The sequence below is a fragment of the Polypterus senegalus genome, chromosome 2 (genome assembly GCF_016835505.1).
Source record: "Polypterus senegalus isolate Bchr_013 chromosome 2, ASM1683550v1, whole genome shotgun sequence".
NCBI classification, from domain to species: Eukaryota; Metazoa; Chordata; class Cladistia; order Polypteriformes; family Polypteridae; genus Polypterus; species Polypterus senegalus.
The window spans coordinates 69,419,528-69,447,367 of NC_053155.1; the positions used below are offsets into that span (position 1 = coordinate 69,419,528).

The following is a 27,840-nucleotide window of genomic DNA, read 5'->3' on the forward strand; positions in this document are numbered from 1 at the left end:
ATAATTCTTTCTGCACTAAGAAACTAAATCCCCCAATCGTCTCATCCTCCTTCTAAAAACTCCCCATTAGTGCAATCATCGTGACCTCGTGTTATATTTTTAGTCTGAGGTGGACACCGTGTTTAAGCACAATAAAAAGGGATACAACGATACGTATTACATAGGGCCTGACGTTTCAAAAACAAAATACACAGAATGACGGCAATTTCTGCCTAAAGTGTATACCTGCATACTTAACGGAAACAAGAACTGGGCAGCATGATCAGATCATTTATTAAGGTCCGCCCACATTCCAGTGATTGGCTAGTATCAGAATGCTGACCGAACGTGCCTGCTGTTTATCGCACGTTGCGTGTATTCGTTTGTGTCACAATTGATTAACTGGTGGCCTGCCCACTCTGAACTGTAGTGATAACAACGGTAGCGGCAGGGCTGACAGATAGAAGGAGACCTTCTTGATGTGCTCTGCAGGTGTAAGGTTAGTGACAAAGGTCCAGTGCATGCGATCGAGATGTCCGCGTTTCACAACTGACGGGAACTTTTAAGCTTAAATGGCACGTAAATAGCTGGACCAGTTGTGCTTTTGTTATTCGTAAGTGATGACTATTGTGGTTCCAAATTGTGTGTGTCTCGTGACTTTTTTATTTTAAAAACATGATAATAATTATAATGTGGCCTCTTACATGACAGCGAAAACTGCACAGCCTGACGTTTTAAAAACTTTCGATTTATCTTAGCAGACGAGCGTAGAATATAGCGGAGGAAATGCCATATTGGTGACTTTTGAGCCTTTCCCGGCAATTTAAATCTCCAGTCACTTGTTGGCGCATGTGCACATCTTATATGGTGACCGTTTACAGTCCGAAATTCACGCGACTAAAAGAAGAGTACCGGATATCACACAAAGATACAACGATGGAGTCGGAAATGGAACTGAATTCAATAGAGATTTGGGTATTAGCTATAAATTCATCTCCGTGCAACGCGATGCCTAGAATGAGCATGCGCGACACCTTAGGACGCGTGCAGAGGCTCCGCCGTGTAGCCAGCCTGACGAGAAGACAAGGGAGTGCAGCAAAGAGTATGACCTGCAAAGAAGTCGCAGGCCAGCTTCAGAGTGGAGCTATAAAGAACTATTAGGCTAAACCTAACCTGGCTTAAAAAAAGAGACGGGCAGGAGAATATATAACATACATTACCTAGGAAAGACAGAAACGAAGAAGTGGTGGATTCTCTATGTATGTAAAACATAACATCAACGCAAGGCTTCCTCTTTTAAATGATGGACCACAGCTTAGTGAGGATGTCTGGATTCGACTGGACAGAGTTTGGGATCGAGGCTTCATATTAGGAGTGTGTTATAGACCTCCCCGTGCAGACAATTACATTTATGTAATATTTAAAAGGTAGGTTTAGAGGGGGGATATTTACAGTCACGGGAAACTTATTAACTGGGTTAGCCTTACAAACAGCGGACCAAAATAACAGGAGTTTGCAGACGTGTTCAATGACTGTGCTTTTAACAACAGTACTGCATTGTAAAGCATCAGCCCTGGGGACTGTGTGTGTGTGTGTGTGTGCCTTATTTTGGTGGTTTAGATTAATTATGTTGTCATAATGAAGACAGAACTGAAGAGGTGCGGGTCATTGAAACACGAAGGTTAATTGAGCTTAATATAATAGATTTCAAAGTGTTTTCATACAGTGAATATTCTAAATCAAAACAGCTACATTTTATTTTAGCAGGGCATACTTTGAGCATTTGTAGGTAGGCCTCAGTAAGATAAATTGGGCAAAGCTATTAAGTTTGGAAACAGTGGAGAAGATGTGGGGCAGGTTTCAAAGGTTTTTTTTTTACATATAATGCAGGACATGTTCATCCCAAAATTTTAGCAGCAGTAAGAAATTAACAAAAACTCCGAAGTGAATAAATGAGGAACTACAAAGCAAAAAGAAAAAGCAGCTGCTAATGGCATGTTAGTTAAATAACGGCAGTGCCAGCCAGAGAACATATGAGAGCAAACGTCACAAAGGATATTTTGAATGCTAAAAGACAGTTGCGGAGAAATAGTACAGAAAAGATGACCCCAAGAAATTCTTTCAGTATTTTAGTAGAAGGAGGAAGTGAGGTGTATTAGAAATCGTAAAGGTGAGCTAGAATATACAGACAGTGAAACTGCAATGGCTTTGAACTTGCATCATATTGAAGTTTCTACATGTGAATAAGTCAATAACCTCCTAAGAGTAACAAGAACATCCAGACAGTGTACAGAAATGCTCAAAAAAGCTAATAGGGTGTTAGGTGACATGTATGATGTGAGAAGTCCTAGTCAAGATAGTTTATGTTTAAATTATAAAACGCAATATTGGGGTGTCACCTGGAGTACTTTATTCAGCCTTTGTTTCCATATTACATAAAAGACAGAGCAGAGCTAAGAAACAGTCCAGAGAAGAGGATGGAGGCTGATTCTGGGAGTAAGAGGTGTGGGCTTTGAGGAGAGCTGAAAGAAGTTGAGCCTTTTCAGTTCAAGCAAACAGAGATTAAGAGACACCATGACCGAAGTGTTTAACCTTATTGTCAGAAAGTCCTTTGTCAGGTTGAATTGCGACCTCTAAATGGCAGAATATTAGAAACGCTTGTAGAACTTTTCCTACATATTTCCGGGTGAAAGTTCAGGCTTCGCAAGTCTTTTGTTCCTTTGTTTACTTGCTGCACTTTGTGAGAATAGTTTGTCCTTTTCTCCTATCACTTGAGCCATTAATGCTGTGTGTCCTTGCGAAAAACCACAGCAACAGGAATTAAAGTACTTTCAGAGTTCAGATTGTGTTTGAGATTAATCCTTACCTCGATATTGGAAAGGGGAGTTTACAAACAAAGTTGTACCACCGTGGAGTTAATAGCGGCACCTCCCGTGGCCAGACATCTGACCGTGTCTACAGTCTCACCCGCATTTCTTATACCAGCCTGTTGTACTGAGACCAGCTCTCATTTTTATTTATGAAGAGCATTAGTACCGTGGATCCCAGTTGTTACTTTAAACTAAATTTATGGGTACACATGTGAACACTCGTTAAGAGCAGAATTCGCACAAATGTTAAAAACTGTTTCTTCACACAAAGGACCACAGACACATGGGATATATCACCTTGCAGTGTGGTGGGGAGTAGGACTTTAGGGACCTTCATATCTTGACTTGATGTTATTTTGGACAATCGAGATGAATAGAATGGACAAGTTTGTTAGGCTGAATGGCCGTTTCCCGTCACATTTTCTAATGTCCTAAACCGTGCACATCCATTTGAAATAAAGCCTAAATAGACTTAGTGCAGGTGGCGCACTGGGTAGCACTGCTGCCTCACAGTTAGGAGACCCAGGTTCGCTTCCCAGGTCCTCCCTGCGTGGACTTTGCATGTTCTCCCCTTGTCTGTGTGGGTTTCCTCCCACAGTCCAAAGACATGCAGGTTAGGTGCATTGGCGATCCTAAATTGTGCTTGGTGTGTGTGTGTGCCCTGCGGTGGGCTGGCACCCTGCCCGGGGTTTGTTCCTACCTTGCACTCTGTACTGGCTGGGATTGACTCCAGCAGACCACCATGACCCTGTTTTAGGATAAAGCGGGTTGGATAATGGATTGATGGATTGATAGACTTAGTGCATATACTGCATGGCATCCATTCCAAGGCAAGGTCATGGGTAGCTGGAGTCTATTCCAGCAATCATTGTGCACAAGGTAGACAACAATGCCAATAATTGGTAAAGTTCAAACATAGTGGTGCAGTTGGCAGTGCTGCCACCTCATAGATGCAGCATTCTGGTTTAGAATCCCAGGCTCAGTAGTTCTCCGTTTTAATTTTTTATCTTTATATATGTTTTATTTTATATTTTTATATGTTTTATTTTTATGTGTGGTTTGTCCTTCAGGTATCTGATTTTCCTTTTACATCCTCAAAGTAGAGTTGACTAAGTTGGTGTTTCCAAACCAGGCCCTGCATGTGTATAAGCAGGCCCAGCCGTGGACTGGCATCTCTCCTCCAGGGCAGTTTCCTGCTGCACACCCAGTCCCTTACCTGGACCAAGTGGGTTAGAGAATCTTTTGTTAAAGTTACAGAGATACTCAGTAAAAGGCTTTAAAAAGCATGGAGTGAGCAACTAAAGGAACTGAATGACTTTCTGCTCTCAGTTCTTCAAAGTTAGAGCCGAGTTGGGGACAACTCCAGTGCTTTGTGTGTGCATGTGAACAAGAGTCTACTTCACAGAATTAAAAACAGAGATTCCCAGTATACTCCGTTCAGTCCAGTTTTTGTGGTGAGTGCTGCTACAGCTCCTAGGTAAGCAATGTCACGTCAGGCTAATGAACCTCTGCTTGCCACGGACGAGTGATAGGTGCCCATTCTGAGAGCTCCTGGCACACTTCTCTTTCAAACTAATGCGCTTTTCTGTGGTCTGGTCAATCAGAGAGAGGGGCCATCTGACAAAAACAAAATTCCCAGTTGCACACTGTCCTCCTTAGTATGTAAATGTCATTATTGACTGTCACCTCGGTCAGTGTGTATTTTATGTTATCCACTTCACAATGCGCACTATCACAAGAGGCTTTGCAAAGTAAACAAGATGAGTTACAAGATCATTCTAAAATGTGATGTGTTAAAGGAAGCAATCTACCTAAGTGAATGGGGTGGATGTACAGTGTTAGTTAATCATCAAGTAATACTATAATACTGTAAGTCCACTCCCAATTACTCTCAGTGCAACTACCCAACCATCCATCCACTTCAGGGTCGCCATTCATGAATGCTAACGCAACATTGCCAAGTATATTGAGTCCAGCCCCGGGCTCCCCCAGTCCATCAACAAAGTCTCCCCGAGATGTTCACTGTAAAAAAAAAAAAAATGTTAAATTTATAGTAAAATACTGGCAGCTGGGTTGCCAGAATTTTACTGTAATAAATAAGGTGATAGTATTTTTAGATCTACAGTATAACTGTAGTAAAAACTGTTTTTTCTTTGCAACACATTCCAACAGAAGGGAATGTTTAACCATAACCAGAAATTCATGTAGTATATTAAATATGTGAATCAATAAACCTTTAGAAAGTATTGACAGGGTCAAACCCCCGATCACAGCTTCCATCAATAAAGTAATAACATCCAATAGTAAACACGTACCATTTAATTATACACATTGAAAACAATTCAATGTTTAGGGAAGGTATGGCACGTTGTCTGGTGGGGAAGTCAAGTTTGCTTTTGTGGTGTATGGCGTTCAACTTATAGAATACAACCCACCATAAATCAGCTTCCATAACCTCAAAAAACCTTCAGCACGCAGGGAAAAATACGTCCGCGAATTTGGTTTAAGTTTTTGTCCCTACTATTCACAGGTATGCGGTTCACCAGGAACAATATGGTAAAGGGGGCGTGTCCTTATGCAAATATTGTAACTTCGGTTTTACGCAAACAGCGCTTTACCGTTTTACATTTTGCGGTTGTTTACACTCGCTATTTAAGTTTTACACTGTAAAATTAACAGATTTTTTCAGTGTAATTGTAATGCATCAGTAAACGGTATTTAGCATATTTTGAAGGTAGAAAAATATCGATTTTACAGAACTTGGCTGTAAAAACTAATGAAATGTATTGTTTAAGACAGGGGTGCCCAAGACGTCGATCGCTATCGACCGGTAGATCGCAAGGTTAGTGCAGGTAGAACGTGTTGCATTGAAAAAAAATTTTTTTAAATGTTAGTCTATCATAAATCCTCCCTATTCATTTGCCACTTGATTGGAATACAGGGCGGCCAATCTGAGATCTCTTCTCTTCTAACACACTGGTCATCCCGCACGCACGATCAAACACGCGAGCCACTGCAAAACTCCGGCTATCTAAGTGCAAAAATTATGTTGGGTTGATTGAGGGAATGAGCTGGATGTGGAATTGGAAGAGGATTTCTTTCTCTTACAATGTCACAATCGAAGTGCGTTTGTCTGATTTGTCATCTATCATTGCTATTCCAAAGAAGGAAAACGTGGAAAGGCACTTTCGAACTGTTATTAAAAACTACTGTTCAGGAAACTGACGTCCTTCCGAAAAGCGATCTGAGAATGAGAAAGGAGAAGAAACTAAAATCGCAGTTAATCGGACAGCCGTCATTTTTTATTCGGCTGAATTCAAAAGCAAAGGCAGACACACCGAAGCATCGTTCCGCTGTACTTATTTATGCGAGTCAGCCTTTTCCCAGATGAAGATTATTAAATCCAAATACTGTAGTGAATTGTTATTGTGCCATAAAGGTTATTTAATTATGCAAGATATGACAACATATATTTTATGTATAAAGTATACTCAGTATATATAAAGTATACTCAGTACATATATATATATATATATATATATATATATATATATATATATTTATTTTTTTTTAATGTAGGTAAATCATTTTGACCTGGTCAGTTTAAAAGTAGCTCACAAGCCAAAAAAGTATGGACACCCCTGGTTTAAGATATACAGGTAATTTCCAGTAGAGCATAACTTTCTTTTTTTCAGAAAAGGTCTTTTACTTTCACCATTTACAGTATTTTTACCTTTAAATTTACTGACATTTTTTATAGTGTTGTTAAAGATTCAGCTACACTTACAAATTAACAAAACAGGCCCAATTGGAACACATGGAGAATATGGACTCCTGGACTATGAGGCAACAGCACCTTGGTATAAGTAGTAATAAATAAAGGACAAAGATACAGATATACTGTAGGTCACTAGAATCTAAGAAAGAAAAGGTGAGCGTTTAAGTTAAGTCTGGTCAAGTGAGTTCATTGTCATACCATCGATACACTTACTGTACTTTGGTACATTAGACAGTGGTAAGACATTATGTTTCCCAGGGACAGAGTGCAACATGTTGATAATGAATATGACAATATACCAATACAAAGGGGCTGGGGATTTTATATAAGGAAATGTAGAACAAGGAACAACATCTGTTCAATTATGTAGACAAACAGCAATCAGTGATGATGGGACATGTGCAGTGGACAAGGAATGCAAAGGAATTCAGAACAGAAGAGTAGGCAAGAGACATGCAGGATAAGGGGGCACACACAAGGACAGGGGATACCATTGTGTTCGTGAGAATGACTGTCTTTGGGAAGAAGCTGTTGCTCAGTCTGGCAGTGTTGGTCTGCAGGCTCCAATCACCTTCTGTCAGATGGAAAAAGGGAAAAGAGATTGTAGGAGGGATTCTCCACTATGATGGAAGGGAGAGAAGTCCCGATGCTGGTGTGTGCAGTGCGCACTATCTCTTGTATGGACTTGCAGTCAGATGTGTTACATTTCCCAAAGCACATGCAACTGCTTAGAATGTTTTCAATGGTGCCACTTAATAATGTAGTGATTAACGGGTGTGACCGGTGGTGGGGCTTCATGAACAGAACCACAAAGTGTGAGCCACAAAGCTAAATAATGGTGATAACAAGGCAATTCTGCAGCGTGTTTGTGAAAGGCAATAAAACAAGTCAGACCAGAATGCTATTTACACAATGCAATGGACATTTGGACAATGGGCAGCAGGAAATGAAATGTTACATTTTTATTTTTAAATCAGTGAAGAATAAAGAATGATATACTGAACAAACATCTGCTTTTCATGTACAAGTTACAGACAAGAGCTAGCGGTATAAAACTGAATTCAAAAGTCAAAGTCTATCAATAGAGAGAGTTTGAAGAAATGCTATTATTATTAAGTAAGTTTCTTTAAAATTTCAATTACAGATTTGGAATGCTTTTTAAAAAGAGGAAATGCAGCTTGAAATTGATTCACAGACATACTGATTCAGGGTGGTCAACTATTTACGTTGAATCGTCTATGAGTTCATTTACTATTTCCTCAAGAGTATTATCCATCCATCCATTATCCAACCCGCTATATCCTAACTACAGGGTCACGGGGGTCTGCTGGAGCCAACACAGGGCACAAGGCAGGAACCAAACCCCGGGCAGGACGCCAGCTCCAGGGCATTTTCTCAGTTTTATTAATAGCAGATTATTACAAGTAAACTGGTTTGGCTTGAAGCTGCCACTTCAGGAGTTCATAGCCCATGTAAGGTAGGTGTTTGTTTGTCTGTGTGAAGTCTGCATGTTCTCCCGGTGTCCTTCTGGTGATACCGAACTGGCCCAGTATAAGTGTGTGATGGACTGGTACCCTGTCCATGCTAATTTCTTGCTGCCTCCCCACCACAACCCAGATCTGGATTAAGTGGTTTGATTAACTAAGTATTAATTACAGAAGTAGAAACCCGGAGGCATGTCAAATTCAGTAGCACTTTTGAGGACCCCTGCTGGCAGTCCCTCGAGTGTCAAACCCTCCAAGCAGACTGTGCTTTCAGAAATCAGTGCTTTCAGGTGTTTGCCACCTGTGTGCCAAAAACTAAAGTCGCCAGATGCTTCGGGGCGTACATTTCTACAGTCTTCTGTATGGGCGTCAAAAAAGATCATTGGCTGTAGTAATACTGAAGACGTCTTGGTATTAATGGCACAATCTGTGTGTTGTTACATAAATCTACAACATGTGGACATTTGGGAAAAGACTGGAAATAAAAACTACATTCTAAATCGAACAAATGTTATTTTAATCACGCTAGTTGATATTTCTGATTACTCCCTAATATCAGAGTAGTAAGAGCGAAAGTCACCTTATAGCAGGGATTTCTGTCCTTGTGGGATGAGAAACAAAAAAACAAGCACACACATTTTCCATACATTATTATTTGAATGTTTGGTTCTTTTATGTAATTTTTTTTTGTACTCATTTCATTTTTGCCTTTCTTTTTCCCTTGCAATAGATGCCTAAAAAGTTGCTTCTGGTTGATGTTGATTGTGGGGTTGATGACGCGCAGGCCCTCATGATGGCCTTAGCAAAGTCAGATGTTGAAATTCTTGGGATAACCTGTGTCCATGGGAACACGTCTCTGGATAACATCTGCCGGAATGTGCTCAGAGTTCTCAAAATGGGCAACAGACTAGAGGTAACTGCAGCTTACTGACTAAATCAGGGCCTAGCTGCCTAATGAAGATCATGATGCTAATTCTGAAGTTTGTGACATTTCTTTAATGCATCGACGCTTTATTTAGCACAGTCACAAACAAAGTGAATGCAAAATGTTTAGTTAAAGCTTTGAAAATAAAGATGGTGAGACAGTTGTATGGAGACACAGTGACATAGCGGTTAATGGAGAGGTGTTCCATGTGGCGTTGGCTCCTACCTTACACAAGTAACAGTCCTTATAGGCTGTGACCCTTCATTGAAATCAGTGAGATCAGAGAAAAGGAGTGGATGGGTAGAAAGGTACAAAACAAAATTGAGTGGTAGGCTATTCAGCTGGTTGATTCATTTATCTATTGGTGATACCATTGGTGATGGCAGGGGGACACATGCTGTTATAGCATAAGGGTTAGGGAAGAAGACAGGTACAAGCAGTCGAGGTAATGGAAAATGGTAAGGGGTATCCATGGGAGTAAATCTGCTGTCTTGTTGCAGGGGTCTGTAAAGTCTGTCCTGGAGGGCCGCAGTGGCTGCCGGTTTTCCTTCTAACCCTTTTCCTAATCAGTGACCAGTTTTCACTGCTAATTAACTCCTTTTCCCTTCTTTTTAATAGCCTGAACTGATTCCTTTCTTCATTAAATGACAGCCAAACAGAAATGAGATGTGAAACAAGCTAACAGATGACCAGCTAAACTGGGATGTCAGACACCAACCATATTCACTCCACTCTTAATGAGAAGCCGATTCTTGCTGTTAATTAAGCCCGTTATTTCATTCCATGGCTTGTTGGTGCTCTCATTCTGCCACAACAGGCATTTCCAAAACTGTTGATTTTCCTGTTTTTTCTAAGAACAACATCCAAATATTGTGGTGACCTGAGAGATCAACCTTAGTGAGACCTCCACCTTTCTTTATTTTCAGATGTTGTGTGATTGGCACAAGTGAGCTGATCGTGTGGTGGCTTGTTTTGTGTCTCATTGTTGTTGGGCTGCTAATTAAGGAAAAGAAACAACTAAGGGGTCCGAGTCAAGTTAATTAAAACAAAAGCAGAAGTTCATTAGCAGCAAAAACTGGTCACTAATGAAGAAGATGGGTAGAATGAAAACCTGCAGCCACTGCGGCCCTCCGGGACCAGAGCTCGACACCCACGAGCTAGTTGATTCATTTATCCATTGGTGATACCACTTCTTTCAACCAGAGATAGTAGGGGGGCACATGCTGTTATAGCAGCAAAAGGCACAGAGAAGAAAACGGGTACAAGCAGTCAAGGTACTAGAAAATGGTAAGGGCTATCCATGGGAGCAAATCTGCTGTCTTGTTGCAGGGGTCTGTCCATAGTGGCTGCGGGGTTTTGTTCCAACCCAGCTGTTCAGTTATAAAACAATCCTTGCAAATAACAGATGGTATTAGTGTGTTCATTTTGTCATGTCAGGTCATTCTTATAGCGGACATTTTTTCTGTTCCAAAGAGATCATCCAAATGATTTGTGGTCTAAAACAGATAAACTTCTCCCTTCTTCAAAGGTAGTTTCTTTGTTATTTGCATTGTATTGCTAACAAGAAGCAATTAGAAACCGTGAATTCAGCTAACAACAACAACATTTAGAAAAAACAAAAAAAAAACTCCAGACGGCTGGAGAAAAAAAATAAAATCTGTAGGGATTTCAGACCATTAGACTGCCCAGTCCCCTCTGGGCTGTTTAAAATAACTGACTAAAATAAAAAATTAAGGACGGAGAATCTTAACAGGCGACGCAACTAAAATGAAGTGTAAAAACGCAGCTCGAGCAATAAGTGTTTCAACAATAATAATAGATTTCTCATTAAACCTGGCTAAATAACAAAGATGGGGATGAGTGTAACATAGAGGGATACACATTTTTTAGGAAGGATAGACAGAACAGAAAAGGAGGTGGGGTTGCTGTTTATGCCAAACAGAATTTAAATGTAAGACCTCTTCAGTTGGATGATGAGCCCCATCTTAGTGAGGACATGTGGCTTCGCCTGGAAAATAGGGAAAGAGGTCTTATTTTAGGAGTGTGTTATAGACCACCCAATTCAGACAGTAATTTCAACACACATCTTTTTAGTAATATAAAAAAGGCAAATTTACAGGGGATATTATAGTCATGGGGGACTTTAATTATCCAAATATTAACTGGGATAACCTTACAGATGGAGGAGCATAAGAGGTTTTCAGAAGTAATCAGTGACTGTTTTTTAACACAGCATGTTAAAGCACCAACAAGGGGTGAAGCCTATCTGGATTTAGTATTCTGTAATAATCAGGATAGAATTGAGGGTGTAGAGGTGATTGAACCACTAGGGTCAAGTGACCATAATGTAATACAATTCTCAGTATTTTGTAAGAGTACAGATGCAAAGACTAAAATTGTTAAGTTGAACTTTAGTAGGGCTAATTTTGAGCAGATGCGACAAAGTCTAAGTAGGATAGACTGGGATAAGCTTTTAAATGTGGAGACAGTCGAAGAGCAGTGGAACAGGTTTAAAAATGTTTTACATGTAATGCAGGACAGATACATACATAAATTTGGAAGTAATAGGAAACTAAAAAACTCCACATGGATTAATAAAGATTTAAAAAGAAGTTGCAAAGGAAAAACTGCTGTATAAGGCATATAAGACTAATGACTGCAAAGAGAACCGTGAGCGTATGAGAAAATGAGGGCAACCATTAAGAAGGATATCAGAGAGGCTAAAAGACAGTTGGAGAGGAATATAGCAGATAAGGCAAAGAAGACCCCAAGAGATTCTTTCAGTATTTTAGTAGTAAAAGAACAGTTAAGGAGGAGGTCAAGTTCATCAGGAATAGTAAAGGGAATTAAAAGATACAGACAATGAAATAGCAGATGCCCTAAACTTACATTTTTCTGAGGTGTCTACAAGTGAGCAAGTGGATAACCTGCCAGAGGTAAACAACTACTAAGGAGGTACTGAGGGATTTGGAAATTGTAGAGGGAGAAGTGCTGCTCAGATTAAATAAGATGAAATCAAACAAATCACCAGGCCCAGATAATATTTATCCTCGTGTTCTTAAGGAGGCTAGTGAGTACATATATAAACCCTTGACACATATTTTTAGGAAGTCACTGTGCACTGGAGAGATTCCAAAGGACTGGAAAATGGCAAATATCATCCCATTATATAAAAAGGGTGACAGGGCAGATCCAAGCAACTATAGGCCAGTAAGCTTAACAAGCATCACAGGAAAATTAATGGAAGGAATTATTAAGGATAAGATTGAGCAACACATGACAAGGACAGGAGTTATTCTGAACAGTCAGCATGGGTTCAGAAGAGGGAGGTCGTGTTTTACTAACATGTTGGAATTCTATGAGGAGGCAACAAAAGGATACGATCAAAGTGGAGCTTATGATATTATTTATCTGGACTTTCAGAAAGCATTTGATAAGGTGCCACATGAGAGGTTGGGCATCAAGTTAAAAGAAGTGGGAGTTCAGGGTGATGTTTTTAGATGGGTGCAGAATTGGCTCAGACACAGGAAGCAGAGGGTGATGGTGCGAGGAACCTCATCAGAACTGGCGATGTTAAGAGTGGTGTTCCACAGGGGTCAGTGCTAGGGCCGCTGCTATTTTTAATATATATAAATGATTTAGATAGGAATATAAGTAACAAGCTGGTTAAGTTTGCAGATGATACCAAGATAGGTGGATTAGCAGATAATTTGGAATCCGTTATATCATTACAGAAGGACTTGGATAGCATACAGGCTTGGGCAGATTTGTGGCAGATGAAATTTAATGTCAGTAAATGTAAAGTATTACACATAGGAAGTAAAAATATTAGGTTTGAATACACAATGGGCGGTCAGAAAATTGAGAGTACACCTTATGAGAAGGATTTAGGAGTCATAGTGGACTCCAAGCTATCAACTTACAGACAGTGTTCAGAAGCCATTAAGAAGGCTAACAGAATGTTAGGTTATATAGCACGATCTGTGGAGTACAAGTCCAAGGAGGTTATGCTCAACCTTTATAATGCACTGGTGAGGCCTCATCTTGAGTACTGTGTGCAGTTTTGGTCTCCAGGCTACAAAAAGGACATAGCAGCACTAGAAAAGGTCAGAGAAGAGCAACTAGGCTGATTCCAGGGCTACAGGGGTTGAATTATAATGAAAGATTGAAAGAACTGAGCCTTTACAGTTTAAGCAAAAGAAGATTAAGAGGTGACATGACTGAAGTGTTTAAAATTATGAAGGTAATCAGTACAGTGGATCGAGACTTGTATTTTAAAATGAGCTCATCAAGAACACGGGGACACAGTTGGAAACTTGTTAAGAGTAAATTTCACACAAACATTAGGAAGTTTTTCTTTACACAAAGAGCGATAGACACTTGGAATAAGCTACCAAGTAGTGTGGTAGACAGTAAGACGTTAGGGACTTTCAAAACTCGACTTGATGTTTTCTTAAAGGAAACAAGTGGATAGGACTGGCGAGCTTTGTTGGGCTGAATGGCCTGTTCTCGTCTAGATTGTTCTAATGTTCTAATTAAGAAGTTGGGTTTGAATGAAAACCTGCAGACACTACGGCCCTCCGAGCCCTAATTTACAGACCCCTATCTTATTGTGTCAGTGTTTCTCTGAAGCACAAAAAGATTCTGATAATCAGATGATGTACAGTATAATTTTGAAGTGGTAGTTCCTGTAACTTTTTCATTGTCTGTTGACAGACAAATGTCTATTTTCAATGATACTGATACCATATTAAATGCAATGGAGTGGAAGAGATAGCGTCTTTCATTCGTTTTTGTCTCCTTCGTATTACAATGGGTGTGGACTCTTCTGAATAGAGTTTTAACACAGCTCCGTTTATGAGATATCGGGTGGTTGCTGGCGAAGTGTAATATCTTGTCTGCATAGCATTCTTTACGGTAAACACTAGTAGTCAGGGTGGCGTCATTACTTCTTTCAATGTAGATGTCCAGGAAGCTGATGTGTCGGTTCATTTCTTTTTCCATGGTGAATTGGATTGCAGGGAATATTGAGTTGATGTGTTTGTGGAATTCGTTCAGCTGATCAATTTTTAGTATGACGAATGTGTCGTCTACGTAGCGTATCCAAATTTTAGGTGTGAACTGGGATAGAGCCACGTTTTCAAATCGCTGCATTACCAGTTATTATATATTATATAATAACTGGTAGTTATATATTCAGCAAACTTGATACAGAGCAGATGTGAAGCTGGCTGACATTTAACTCAAGGACTCTGATGCACATTCGTACAACTTCACTCACACCTGTGGGGCACAACCCATCCCAACTCACTGTGGTCTTTCATTTCAATATTTCTACAGATATTAGATTATCCTCTGATCATGTCCTGCTGGTCCTTCCTACATCTTAGCACATTTCAAATGGCAAATTGAATTCTGCCACTTTGTAACAGATGAGCAGTGGCACCGCATGTGTAATAAATGACTCTCTCATGACCAAACATAGTAAAAGGAGTAGACAATGCTTACTCTTCACAGCTTCTTCAGTGCATTGCCTAAAATAAGAAATGATGGTGGCCAATACATATGATTTTGAATACGTCTATTGCTCATATTGCTAATGTTAGCTCTAATTAACTGGTGCATTTCAAGGTCAGTACATAGTTAATATTGAAAGATGGTGTGAAGAAAAATTCAGCACACAACCATTTAGTTGTTTGTGAGGCTACCATATAATTAAAGAACAGTTTAGTTTATTCCAATATTAGTCAAAAATCCAGAATGTAAACTTTTATGCTGTATGAAACAAATACTCCTGAAGTATCTTTGGCAGAAGACTAGCAAGTCAAGTGTAATATTTCTACATGGAAAAATGCACAGTAGTTCTGGCTATCCTAAGAGCTGCCAGTCTTCAGAAAATGTCTTTGGCCAAGGAAGGAAACACATGGTGGACAAGTAAACTCCACACCTCAGTCACGCTAGCCCAGGACCCACCAAAAGGCCACATGTGCTGTAGGGTGACACCACTAGCCTTTGGAATAACTCAGCCCTGAAAGCACAACATTATCCAAGCATAGTTCATAGTCTGTGAAATATTGTATAGTGTGGCGTGAAATATCTGAGCTGGGGTGTGTCAAACGCTTGGGGGTGCTGTTGCCCCGTTAAACCCAACAGAAAGACATAGATACAAGGTAAAAGCAATAAGAAGTTCTTTTTTAATTCTTCCTTTTTCTTTGTAGTGCCTTCAAAGCACCCAGCCACAATAAACAGGCAATAATACAATAATAATGATGATAATAAACAATAATGCTCTCCTCCACCTCCCAGCAAGCTCTGTCACACTCCTCCCAACTCCGGCTCCTTTGCTGGGTTCCCATTAGTCCTTTAAATAGTCCTTGACCCGGAAGTGCTTCTGTCCTTCCGACCACGTGACTGACTGGCACTTCCAGGTCTAATGAAGAACTGACATTTTCTTCAGCCTGGAAGTACTTTGGGGCTTCTGTCCTCGTGACTACTTTGTATTTCCGGGTTAAAAGGAAATTATGAGCCCCCAGGTTCTTTGACAGCTCCGCCTGGCTGCATCCATGGCACCAAACAAGGGAGAGAAACAGAACTTCAAGTCCCAAGATGCCCTGCGGGAATCCAGGGCACCACCACACTACAGGGGAGCTGCCATCTAGCGTTTTGGGGGAAGCAGTGTCGGCAAGTAGGTGCCTTCTCCCATCCTTCGATTCCAGGGGCGTCCCGGATGGGTTGAGCTGCTGACTGTCCATCACAGGTGCTATCTAAAATGTCTTTTATATACAATAACGTCCTGAACTTTTTTACAGGTCATTTAATAAAGCATGTTGTATGTGAACTGTGACTATATATTATGGTTTGTGTTGGGGTAAAAATAAAAGTCAAGTCTAAAAATGAATTTTGTTTTATTTGGAAATATACAGTTTGCTAAACAAATGGAAATAATCATTTTATTTTCTGGAGATTCCTGTGTTTAGAGGAGCATCAAGACCCATTATTCAGGAGCCTTTGACTGCCTCCTTTTTCCATGGGAAAGATGGATTGGGAGATGCTCCTGACCCAGATGCTCCAGGACTAGAGCTACTGCAGAAGGAAGGTGCTGTGGAAGCCATGATCAGGATAGCTACAGAAAATGAAGGCCAGGTATAATGTTTTAGTTTGGTTTTTATTTATTTGTATGTATTTATTGAATTTTGTTGATTTAAATTTTCATGAATCAATCACCCTGTTTACTGGTATCAGTACTGATTTCAAATCTACTGCATATTATTCATGCAAGATTTGAATTTGGCGCCATTTGTGCAGTAAGGTGTTGCCAACGGAAAAAAAAGACAGCGTGACAGCTCACAGTTCAGGGTTATTAAAAATGGAGCGCTACACGAAAGAACAACGCGTTTTCATTGTTGAGCTATATTTTAAAAATAATGAAGGTTTGGCAGCTACAGTTCGCAATTTTCATACAAAATATGGTCGGAAGAGTGATTTAACTTCATCAACTTTTTCGAACAAAATCATCTTCAGCAATGAGGCTCATTTTCATCTTTAATGGCTTCGTTAATCATCAAAATTGTCACATTTGGAGTTCAGAAAATCCACAAGTGATTGTTGAGAAACAAATGCATCCACAACGTGTCACTGTTTGGTGCGGATTTTGGGCTGGAGGCATCATTGGACCATTCTTCTTCGAAAATGCAGCTGGTCAAGCAATAACAGTTAATGGTGCTCGCTATCACGACATGATAATCCAGCTTTTTGTGCCTAAATTGCAAGATATGGATGTGGACGACATGTGGTTTCAACAAGACAGTGCCACATGTCATACAGCTGGAGAAACAATTCAACTACTGCATGAGTCATTTTCTGGTCATGTAATTTCCCGTTTTGGTGATCAGAATTGGCCGCCCAGATTATGCGATTTAACGCCGTTGGACTTTTTTCTTTGGGGTTTTTTGAAGTCTAAGGTTTATGCCATCAAGCCCATGACCACCCACACCTTGAAGGAGGAAATTGAGCGCTGTATCAAAGAAATTCAGCCACATTTATGCAAAACGGTCATGGAAAATTTCGACAAAAGAGTGCGTATGTGCCAGCAAAGCCATGGAGGCCATTTACCCGATATGCTATTCCATACATAACCCTATACTGTATACTTTATGAATCAATTAAAAATTTACAATTTTTAATTAAAAACCTGTGTTCTCTATCAAAATTACTCCTTGCATGAATTTTGGGACACCCTATATTATAAGAAATAAGAAACAGCTAAGCATGACCAGGTCCTGACATTTCTATGGGGAGCCATAATGGCTATGGGTTTTCATTTCTACCAGTAAGAGGCTTTTTAGGGGCCAATTTTGTCAATACATTGTAACATGTTTGTCTCTACTTCCAATCTCCACTCCATCGGTGCTCTTGTCTGTAATTTTGGAAACAAAGGCTTCATACAGTACTCTATAATTAATCCAAGTTACCTGCAGGCCCTAAAAGAACTGGGTTTCAAAGTAATTGGTCTTCCAGGTCTCCAGTAATGCACATTTATACTTTGCACAGAATCTTACATAGGCTTATATCTCCACATTTCTCATCACAGTTATGCCTTATTTTAGCCTAATGTAGTCAATTCCCATTCTAGTCCAATTAAACTCAGTACATCCATGCAGCCATTTTCTGAAAACGCAGTGCCCATGTCAGTGTTGCTAACCCTGTAGTAAGCTTGTCATTCAATACAACATTTGGAAGATCAAGCTGTTTCTGAGAAAGAATGTGGTACAACTTTTGGTCTAGACTTCACATCTGGACTATAGCAACCCTCTGTTGGTAGAAGTACCAGCATGTGTCACCAAACTGCTGCAGTTGATTTAAAATGAAGCAGCACATCTGGTATTCAACCAGCTGAGGTGGGCACATGCTCCTTCTCTTTTCAGATCACTACATTAGCTCTCTGTAGCAGCATGTATCAAGTTCAAATCCTTGATGCTTGCCTACAGAGACACTTCTGAGGTCCTATGCTCCTTCAGCTATTCAGGTCTGCTGACGAATGGCATCTGGTGATACCACCTCTGCCTGGCTTCAGATCTCAATTCAAAGTCTTTTCACGTGTAGATCTTAGCTGATAGAACGAGCTGCCTACCTCCATTCGAACCTCTGAGTCCCTCAATGTGTTTAAGAAGAGTTTTCTCTTGTTTGGGCAATTTCTGTGTAACTGTTTTTTTTTCTAAGACTCTGTGAAGTGCCTTGAGCATTGGAAAGGCACTATATAAATAAAATGTATTATTATTATTATTAACAATTGGACTTTTGTAGCCTATCTAGCCTTATCAAGCTTTTTTCTAAGCTCTTCCCTTTTGATGACCAATTTGTAACCTTGACTGTGTAACACTTGTTTCCCAAGATTATGATGGATTCCATTGTAAGTTGCTTTGGATAAAAGATTAGTCTTTTTGATTTTACTGAAAGCTATGCAGTCAAATACAGGTATGTTAAAAATGTTCATCCATCAATGCATCTATTTTTTAACTCACGTTTCCCTCTTGCAGGTTTGTTTGGTTGCTACTGCACCATTGACAAATCTGGCATTAGCAGTGAAGCTGGATCCTACTTTCCCAAGTAGACTGAGTGGACTCTGCATCATGGGAGGCAACATGGAAGGTGAGCTCTTAGACCGTTTACTGTACAAATTCGATATGGTTTACATTAGAGTATGTATTGTATGTGTATCTCAATAATATACTGGCCAGTCGGTTATTGAGTTTAAGCAACTATATAATCAAATAAAAAGCCCTTATATTATATAACTATAACTATATATAAGTCTTACCCCAAAGAACCAAGAGATCCACCTAGTTACCCCTCCCCATTCCACAACCATCTAACTACAAACAGAGAAATAATAATGCTGTAACAAAAAGACGAAGTGGACATTGTGACACTAAGGGGGCGCTGTCGCTCCTCAAACCCTGCAGACAAACGTCCAAGACACCAAGTAAAAGCACTTATAAATATTTTAATTTCATCTTTTTGATATTGTGCCACAGTAGATACCACTAACACCACCATAAACAAATAAATCAATAATCAAAATACAAAAATACGATCCTCCTCTCCCAGCAGCTCTGTCACTCTACCACCCAACTCTGGCTCAGCTTGCTGGGTCTCGCATAGTCCCTTATATAGTCCTTGACCTGGAAGTGCTCCTGTCCTTCTGTCCATGTGATTTAATAGCACTTCCGGGTCAGATGAAGACTCATTTTTCTTCAGCCCGAAAGTATTTCTGCTTTTCCGTCCCTGTGACTTGGGAGTACTTCCGGGCTATAGGGAAAATAAAAATCCCTGCGTCTTCCTGCAGCATCACACTGTGGAAACCACGGTCCCCAGCAGGGTTGTGAATCCAAACTCCATCTCCCCTGATGCCCTGTGGAAATCCGGGTCCCCTCTATGCTGCAGGGAGGACTCCCTTTAGCGGCCTGGATGTGTCGGCCGGCCGTCTCTCACAACATATATCCTAGCACCTCACATTCTTTACCAAGTACATTCAAAGCTGCCCCACCTCACCCCCTCCAAGTACAACATCATGAGCTATTATCAAAAAACAGCATTAAACCTTATGATCTTTTCCTCAGGAAAGATTCTCCCCCACTATATAAAGTAACAGACAATGTAAAAAGAAAAGGGTAGAGCTGCACTAGCATCCTATGGATATCTCGTGCAAGAATAAAGCCAATTTATGAGCATAAATATACAATTAATAATTAAGTCATTATTACAAAATAATTATCAAGAGGAGAGTCCAAGAGCAGGATCAACAAAGTCGATTCCCATCCTCATATTGAAACCCAGAAAGAAAAGTAAAAATCATTAAATATCTTCAATGTGTATAACCCATGTGCATAATAAGAAAGTGTATATAATGTATCTTAGTAAAAGGCACATAGGTAGAAGCCGACCTCTACTTATTCACACATTGGAGCAAACGTGGTGCGAGAAAATGCATATAAACAGCAATAACTGCTCTAAAAAGTGGTAATAAGGGAAGAAAAAAGCAATATGTAATCTAAATGGTTTCCTGACATTTCTACAGGCCACATGCTAATAGATGAAAGCGTATCCAATGCGGTTAGTACTTCATAGGGATCCAGTTTATGGGTGCTATCTTTGGAGAGCTCAATTGTACTGGATAAAGAAGGAGAGAATTAACCCCACCAATCTCACAAGCTTTAGCAATAAGTAGATTCATGGTATGCCTAGCAGTTCTCGTTGTTTGGCTGTAGTCAGTAAAGAAGCAGATCTGCCCTTGCTTTTGGGCTTCTATTTGAATAAGGTCAAAATCTAAAAAGAGGAGCACCTTAAATATATCTGGATAGGATCGAGACTGGTAAGTCATCTTTATATAAATTCTGTGACTCACTTAATCGTACTTTCTTGAGAAAACGATGGAAGACATTTTGGAAGGTACTGTTTCAGAAAAGCAACCGAATTTGAGCACTCTACAGATTCTTTTGTGTTTACCAGACCCATGTTTATGAGCCTTGATTTATTCTTGGGATCCTAAAGAACTTTGAATTTCTTATTAAGTTCTTCATTATGCTGTTTAATGTCCTGTTTAATCAAAGTAAACGTCCCTGTCATTTTAACTCGATCTTTCTTCAGTATGTTTATGACTGTTTGCAGGTCTGTGTAGGTTTATTTAATAGCTAGGTTTAACTTCTTGATGTGTTTGCACACTGTCTTTATAGGATGCTTTGTAAAAAGTCCAAAAATTATTCTGAATCCAATTCACCAAAACTCTTTTTTTGTTCTTTTCCTAACGCCTAGCCCATTGTTGTATGGTGTTGGTGTTTGCTCATTAGGAGCTAGTTGGTAAACATGTTTTCACATCTGGATACATCGGACTAAGTGAGTGAAGCAAGCCATTGTAAGCTCAGCCATAAATTATCTATTGTAGGGCCTGCTAAGAGTTATTCAGAGTCAAGGACTTTTTAGTCTCCATGTTGCTAAAATAACCTTAGGGATTTTGTCATGCTTATCCAAATATTTATTTTTATCTTTTCATGCTAGCTGAGCTCTGACAATACCTCACTCAGAAGAGTGTGACTGGTACTGGTGTTGCTTTGTATGCAAATGTGTTTACATCAAAACAATATGTTGTCTTTTTATACTGTACAGAGAAAGGCTTGGAGCTCAGGGCTTCATTTCTAGTGGAATCCTGTTACAAATAACAAAGCAAAATTGCTAATTTTAGGATTAAACTATTATCAACAAGTGTTTCATTTGATTGCCGTACTATTGATTTATTGATGTACCTATTTATTGATTTCTAAAACATATTTTGAAGTTTTTCTGGCAGTCTGATGTTGTGTTATTGGATTTCAAAGCAATTACAGACAGTATTTTACTGCGTTTTCCTTTTAAAGCAAGAGGAAATACCACTGTCTGTGGAGAATTCAACTTTGCAGCTGATCCAGAAGCAGCTTACATCGTTTTGAATGAATACCTCTGCCCGACACAGATTGCTACCTGGGAGTTTGTATGTTACAACAAGCTGTCTTGGGTAAGGTTAATTAATCACTTGGGAAGTCTGAAGTTACTTGGGAGTATATTATGGTCTGTGTTGTGCCAGTGTGTGTTAGTGTGTCATGTTGTGGATTGGATGGATGGACAGTCAAATAGATAAGAACTTTAATGATTATTTAGGAGTTGTGATAATCTTGTGCCCTGTTTTTAAAGGATGACATAATTTGTGAAATTCTAGCTTATGAATGTTCTTGCACACTGTATGTATAAGGATAAAAAGAAAATTAAAGTATAGATTTATCCATCTGTCCATTCATTTATTAAACCCACTTAATTGAGTTTAATGGTTATGGGGATCTAAAGCATTGGCTGGATAGTAGGAACATGGCCTGGGAAGGACCAGGGTGCTCTCATGCAACACACACACTCACTCACACTGGACCAGTGCGCAATTTCCAGTAAACCTAACATAAACACAAATAATAACACAGCCTTAAATAGGTGACACATGTGTGTAAATAAGTATCAGCCACCACATTCTTTGTGCCAGTCTCTCTACCAAACTTAAAAGTGCTACATAATAAGCAGACAAACCGCCAGTCAGGAAACAGAATCCAAAAGGACTTTACTAAGGGTGATACTTCTTCTTCTTCTATCGGCTGCTCCCGTTAGGGGTTGCCAGAGCGGATCATCTTCTTCCATATCTTTCTGTCCTCTGCATCTTGTTCTGTTATTACTAAGGGTGATACTAAATGTGTGTTTTTATTTTCTTAAAGCAGTTGCTGATTTCTTGAGATCTACAACAGCACAAATATGTAAATATGCTTCTGAAGAGAAGTGTGGTTATCCACACAGGTTGTGTCTCTGTGTGCTGAGTACAAGTTTAGAGAGCATACTGTTGGCCTGAAATGTATGTTGTACTTTGTGAGATCACATTTTAAATAATGTGTGCCATTATGATCTCCATGATAACTTTGTATGTAGTCGAGAGAAGCTATTTGAGAATGAACAAATAAAGTATACAGTGGCTAAAGTGACATTGACAGTAGTATCCCCTCACAGGTTATTAACTGTTTTCTATCAGTGTAGCTTATTTCTCACATAATGACAAGTGACAAGATTTACTTATCAGTAACAGACTTAATCCTGCTTCATTTAGGTGAGTTATGGTGTATAGTATTCTTGCACATTCTTCTCATATTTGTACTACTATTTTCTACCACAATTTTTAGCCCAAAGACTGTTGGAGAAACTTGCATGTTAGATTAAGGTCATTTCTAAACCTGAAAGGTTTAATTGGGTGTTATGCTGTGATGAGCAGGTTCCCAGTCCAAGACTGGTTCCAGCTTGTGTCTGATCCTGCCAGGTAATTCTCCAGCTGATCGTGACCTTGTAACGGAAGATAGCAAGTTCATGAACAGATGGGTGTTATATACTTAAGTAGTTACTTAATTTCTGACGTTTTTTAGATTTAGAAAAAGTACAGAGATAAGAGAAGGCTTTTTGTAGCGTCTCAGATTCTCAGATGACTTATAAAGAGTGACAGGGTGAGGTCTAGGCTGTTCCCAGAAATGAAGGGGAAAGAATAAAAAATCTTTGAGAAACACCAAACATGGACATGACCTCCTCAGGCAGGCTTGGTTGGTTTTGCCCATTTCTATGGATGAGATCAAAAAGATATTTGGGAAAATAAGAAGTGGCTGCCATGATTCATTACATTTTTTCCTTATTGAAATGTGTTTGGGCAGTGTTTTGTGGTTTACCAATTGTCCTTAGCATCCCTAATACATACAGTATGTGTTACCATATTATGTTTCATAATTCTCTGTTCACAAAAGTTGGAATTATTTAACCAAGATCAGGCATTTTTTGAGTTTGCACACAGCTTGTTTGGGGAACTTGCCGATTCTAATGCGATGCGGGAGACCTTCTGCGACAAGACATTGAAGGCTGCTGGGGGTTGTGTTGGTGTTACCGGTGTTTCCACAAGGACATGTTTCATCCCGCAGGGCACCCCAGATAACATCGAGAGGAGTCATAGCGCATGGCTTGATGGTAACTCCAGACTAGGATCTGAGAAGGACGGCTGTAAGGGCTCTGAGGGCAGATAAGGAGGAGTTTGTCAGAGTTAGCATTGCAAGCAATCTTTGTTTCCATTTGGGAGATGGGCGTCATCCCAAATGGTGGGAAAATAGGACTGGTTATCCCTATATGGAAGGGAAGGGTGATTGCCTGGATTGTGGCAACTACAGCGGGATAACACCGCTCTTGGTGCCAGGGTACATCCTCTCTAGGCTCATCCTCAATAGGATCCATGATCACTTGCTCACCTACAAGCAACCTGAGCAGTCTGGGTTTACACCTAAGAGGTCCACCATCGACCAAATCCTGGCACTGAGGGTTCTCATTGAGCACAAATGCAAATATTGGCAAAGTTTCTTTGCAGCCTTTGTTGATTCTCATAAAGCGTTCAATGTAGTTGATTGAGCTGCCCTTTGGGACAACTTGAGACTTTGTGGGATCCCCCTGAAGTTGCTGGATATCATGGCCAGCCTGTATACTGGTACTGTGAGTGCTGTGCAGAGTGGAGGCAGAAACTCTGCATTTTCCCCAGTTGATTCTGGGGTTCATCAGGTGTGTCTTCCTGCTACTTTGTTCAGTGCTTGCATGGACTAGGTGTTGAGCTGGGTCATGGGATCCAGCAGCTGTGGGGCATCTGTTGGTGAAGAGAGATTCACTGATTATGAATTTGCCGATGATGCTTTGATCTTTGCAGAGTCAATGGAGGCTCTGATCGGGGCTCTTGAGAGACTGAGTGAGGAATCTGAGTGTCTGGGCTAGCGAGTGCCCTAGATAAAAACCAAGATCCAGGCCTTTAATGTCCTCTTCGGCACAGCCATCAGCAGTGTGTCTGTCTGTGGAGGGAATGTTGACCACATCGAGAAGTTTACTTACCTTGGCAGCAACATTCATGCCTCTGGTGACTGTTCATATGAAGCCAGTAGACAGATTGGCAGAGCATGTGGGGTCATTAGGTTACTGGAAAGGGGTGTGTGGCACTCCCGATATCTTAGCAAAAGGACGAAGGTCCAAGTTTTTAGAGTCCTGGAGCTTCCTATTTTGCTATATGGTTGTGACACATGGACGCTATACAGTGACCTGAGATGAAGACTGGACTCCTTCTGTCCTGTGTCTCTTCAGAGAATCCTTGGGTACCACTAGTTTGACCTTGTGTCGAATGAGCGTTTGCTCATGTTGTCCAGACGTGACACTTTATAAGCCAGGGCCACTTAGGAATCAATTTCCAAGTATATGGATATGCTTTAAAAAGAAAAGAAAATATTTTGCGTGTTTCAGGTTAACAACTTAGCTGTGTGTTTCTTCAACTAAAATTCTTGCTTTATGTATTGGGTTTTGTTTCACACTCAATTTTACCTTTCCATTTTGACATCTGCAGGTGATTTTGATTACATTTTTGGATTTTGGTCTGCCAAATTTCAGTTTCTGGCTGAACAATGTCAAGATTCAGTGACTAATGTAGATTCACATAAAAAATTCTGATGGTTCTGAATGTCACTCGTGATGTTATTTTTAACACTGGATTTGTTTGCACCTGAGGAAATACAGGAAAAGACGTCCCAAGTGGATGAGTAATTGAATTTACCAGTTAATCTACATCTACATCTTTACCTGTGGTCATGAACTTTAGGTAGTGATTAAATGAGTTAGGTTTGCAGGACTAACTATTCATGAAAGGCCGTCAGAGAAGGGCTGTTGTTACTGTGAGAGATGGAACATCTGGTACGAATGTCCCCTGGGTGCATCTTGCATAAGGTATATCAGGTAGGATTATCAGGTAGGATGGATACCCAGGATCAGATGCACACATAGCAGAGAGAGGTTCTCTATTTGCTGGTCCAGAAGAGCTGAAGATTTCTGTCTACCTTAGCTTCTTCATAATATCATTATAATCACATGTACAGAGTAGAGTTAAATACTTACCGGTACTTGCATGTGCTTAATGAACATGGTACATGTTGCCACTTTCCACCATCATGATTGGGGGGTATAACAATCTACCACTGTGATTCTAAGCAAAATATAAATGAAGATAGAATGAGATATTATAGCAATAATTCCACTACATTTTGCTAGAACACACTAAAATTGTGGATTCCATAGTTTGCAGTATTTGGAGCAACACCACCATCATATATTAAATAGAAACCTCTGTTCTGTTCTTCAATGACTAATGCATTAGAAACAAGCTGAGTGGGGTAGATTGGACCTTTCATTCTTCAGGAAACTAGTCCAGCTTTACCTTGGGCTTTGTTATGCTGTAAGAGATGTAATTCTTCCAGAGTGTTCTATGTACAGTATGTCCTAATGTGTCTCCTAAAAGGTACTAAAGTTAGCATCCTCACAGATGGCTAAACTTTCTCAGACAGCTAAAGAAATAACTAATTTCCACATCTTGTAATTTGACCTTACAGTTTCTAATCATGGCCAAGTTAAGTTAGATAAAATTTCTCCAAAATTACCTTAAAAAATTATTAAAAAGTTAATGAAAATATGAATGATGTACATTTTTGAGAAGGTTATGCCATGTATTAATATAACTAACTATGTTTCAACTACCTATTTGCAATTCCTTAGGAATTCTGTGAAGAATGGATGGACCAAGACACTGAAAAGGCCAGATTTATGAGAAGAATTTTTGCCTACACTATGCAAGCAGCAAAGAGCAGTAGGTGTGAAAAAGAAGCGGTCAGTGGTCCAGGATTTATGTCTTGTGACTCCTATGCAATGGCTGCAGCTGTTGATGATACATTTGTGACAGAATCCCAAAAGTGTGCAGTGAGTGTGGAGCTGACAGGGACGATGACAAGAGGCATGATGGTGGTGGACAATATAGGTCTGTTGAAGAAAGACCATAAAGTCTCATTAATGAAGAAGTGCGATCTGGAAAAGTTCAAGAAGCTAATGATGGACGCTTTGAAGTAATTTAAACATTAATATGTACAACTAATAACTGATACATTTCTCCATACAGTAGTTTCTAATTGTTTTTTTAAACTGCAAACTCCTGCCTGATGTATCATTGGTGCCCCCTTTACATTCCAAACTTCATAAATATAATTTATTTTATTGGTTTTATGAAGTCGAAAATTAATATACTTGGATAGGTATCCACTCTTGTGCTTTGGTAGTTCTCCTAATATAATTGCCTTACCATTGATCTCTGCCTGTGCACCACTGAAATCATGGTTGTTTCTGGGTCTGAAGGAGAGGTATGAAGATGAAGACTACAGAACATTCTAAGGAACTTGGAGAAAAAAATTATAAAAATGTATCGGTTAGGTAAAGGGTACAAACTATATAAAGTTCCAGGAACTCCATTATTAGTGTCAAGAAATAATCACACAGCATAGACACTACCTAAAAAATACAGTGCATCAAAACTGAGCATCCACACAAGGAGGGAACATTTGAGAGTAGGCACTGAGATGCCAATGGTCACCTTAAATGACCTAGAGAGTTCAACAACAACAACATTTATTTATATAGCACATTTTCATACAAAAAAATGTAGCTCAAAGTGCTTTACATAATGAAGAATAGAAAAATAAAAGACAGTAAGAAAATAAAATAAGTCAACATTAATTAACATTAACATAATTAATAATTAATTAACATAGGGCTAAAAGGGAAGAACACGCGTTTAAGATGACCGTGTTAAGAAATCTGCATAACACTGAATTACTCTAAAAAAGATGTCATGATTCCTGTTTCGTGCTTGTCTGAAAGGTTTTCTGGCCAAAATGCAATGTGATATGTGTAACTCAAATATAGTACTGCTCATGCTGTAGAAACGGTATTCCCACAGTGAAGTATAACAGTGACAGGATTTTACAAGTTGCATGACTTAACAATAGAGACTAGACGTACAGGAAAAATGGTGGAGCACAGTGCCAAAAATAACAAATGAAAGCTTCTTTCAGTTTACTAAATAACTAAGCTTGGGAGAAGATCATCCTTTCAGCAAGACAATGAACCAAAGCACAAGACAAGACTAGCAGTGAAGATGCCCAAGAATGAAAAAATATTGTTGAGTGGCAAAGTCAAAGTGCTGACCACAACACCATCAAGAATCTTTGGCAGAATCTGAAAATGGGAGTCCATAAGTAAATCAGCCTACAAGTAACACCAACAATAAAACAATGTCTTAACCAGTGTGCAGACAGTAACCCCAAAATATTTAAAAACAAAAAACAAAACTATTTAGACTCATAT

The 27,840-nt window shown here is 39.6% G+C and overlaps 1 protein-coding gene across 3 annotated transcripts; it reads left to right on the forward strand.

Annotated features, from left to right (window-relative positions):
• The first annotated feature begins 381 nt into the window (after nt 1-381).
• si:dkey-4e7.3 (uncharacterized protein LOC402865 homolog) lies at nt 382-26,703 on the forward strand. 3 transcript variants are annotated; one of them, XM_039743900.1, is made up of 6 exons: nt 382-478; nt 8,842-9,024; nt 16,000-16,179; nt 18,573-18,684; nt 21,447-21,583; nt 26,203-26,703. In XM_039743900.1, exons 2-6 carry the CDS (start codon nt 8,842-8,844, stop codon nt 26,548-26,550), a joined length of 960 nt encoding a protein of 319 aa, XP_039599834.1. In that variant the 5' UTR covers nt 382-478; the 3' UTR covers nt 26,551-26,703. The 3 variants fall into 3 exon arrangements, with proteins under 3 accessions (XP_039599834.1, XP_039599836.1, XP_039599837.1); XM_039743902.1 differs by lacking the exon at nt 382-478 and adding an exon at nt 515-592; XM_039743903.1 differs by lacking the exon at nt 382-478 and adding an exon at nt 833-1,406.
• The last annotated feature ends 1,137 nt before the right edge of the window (nt 26,704-27,840 follow it).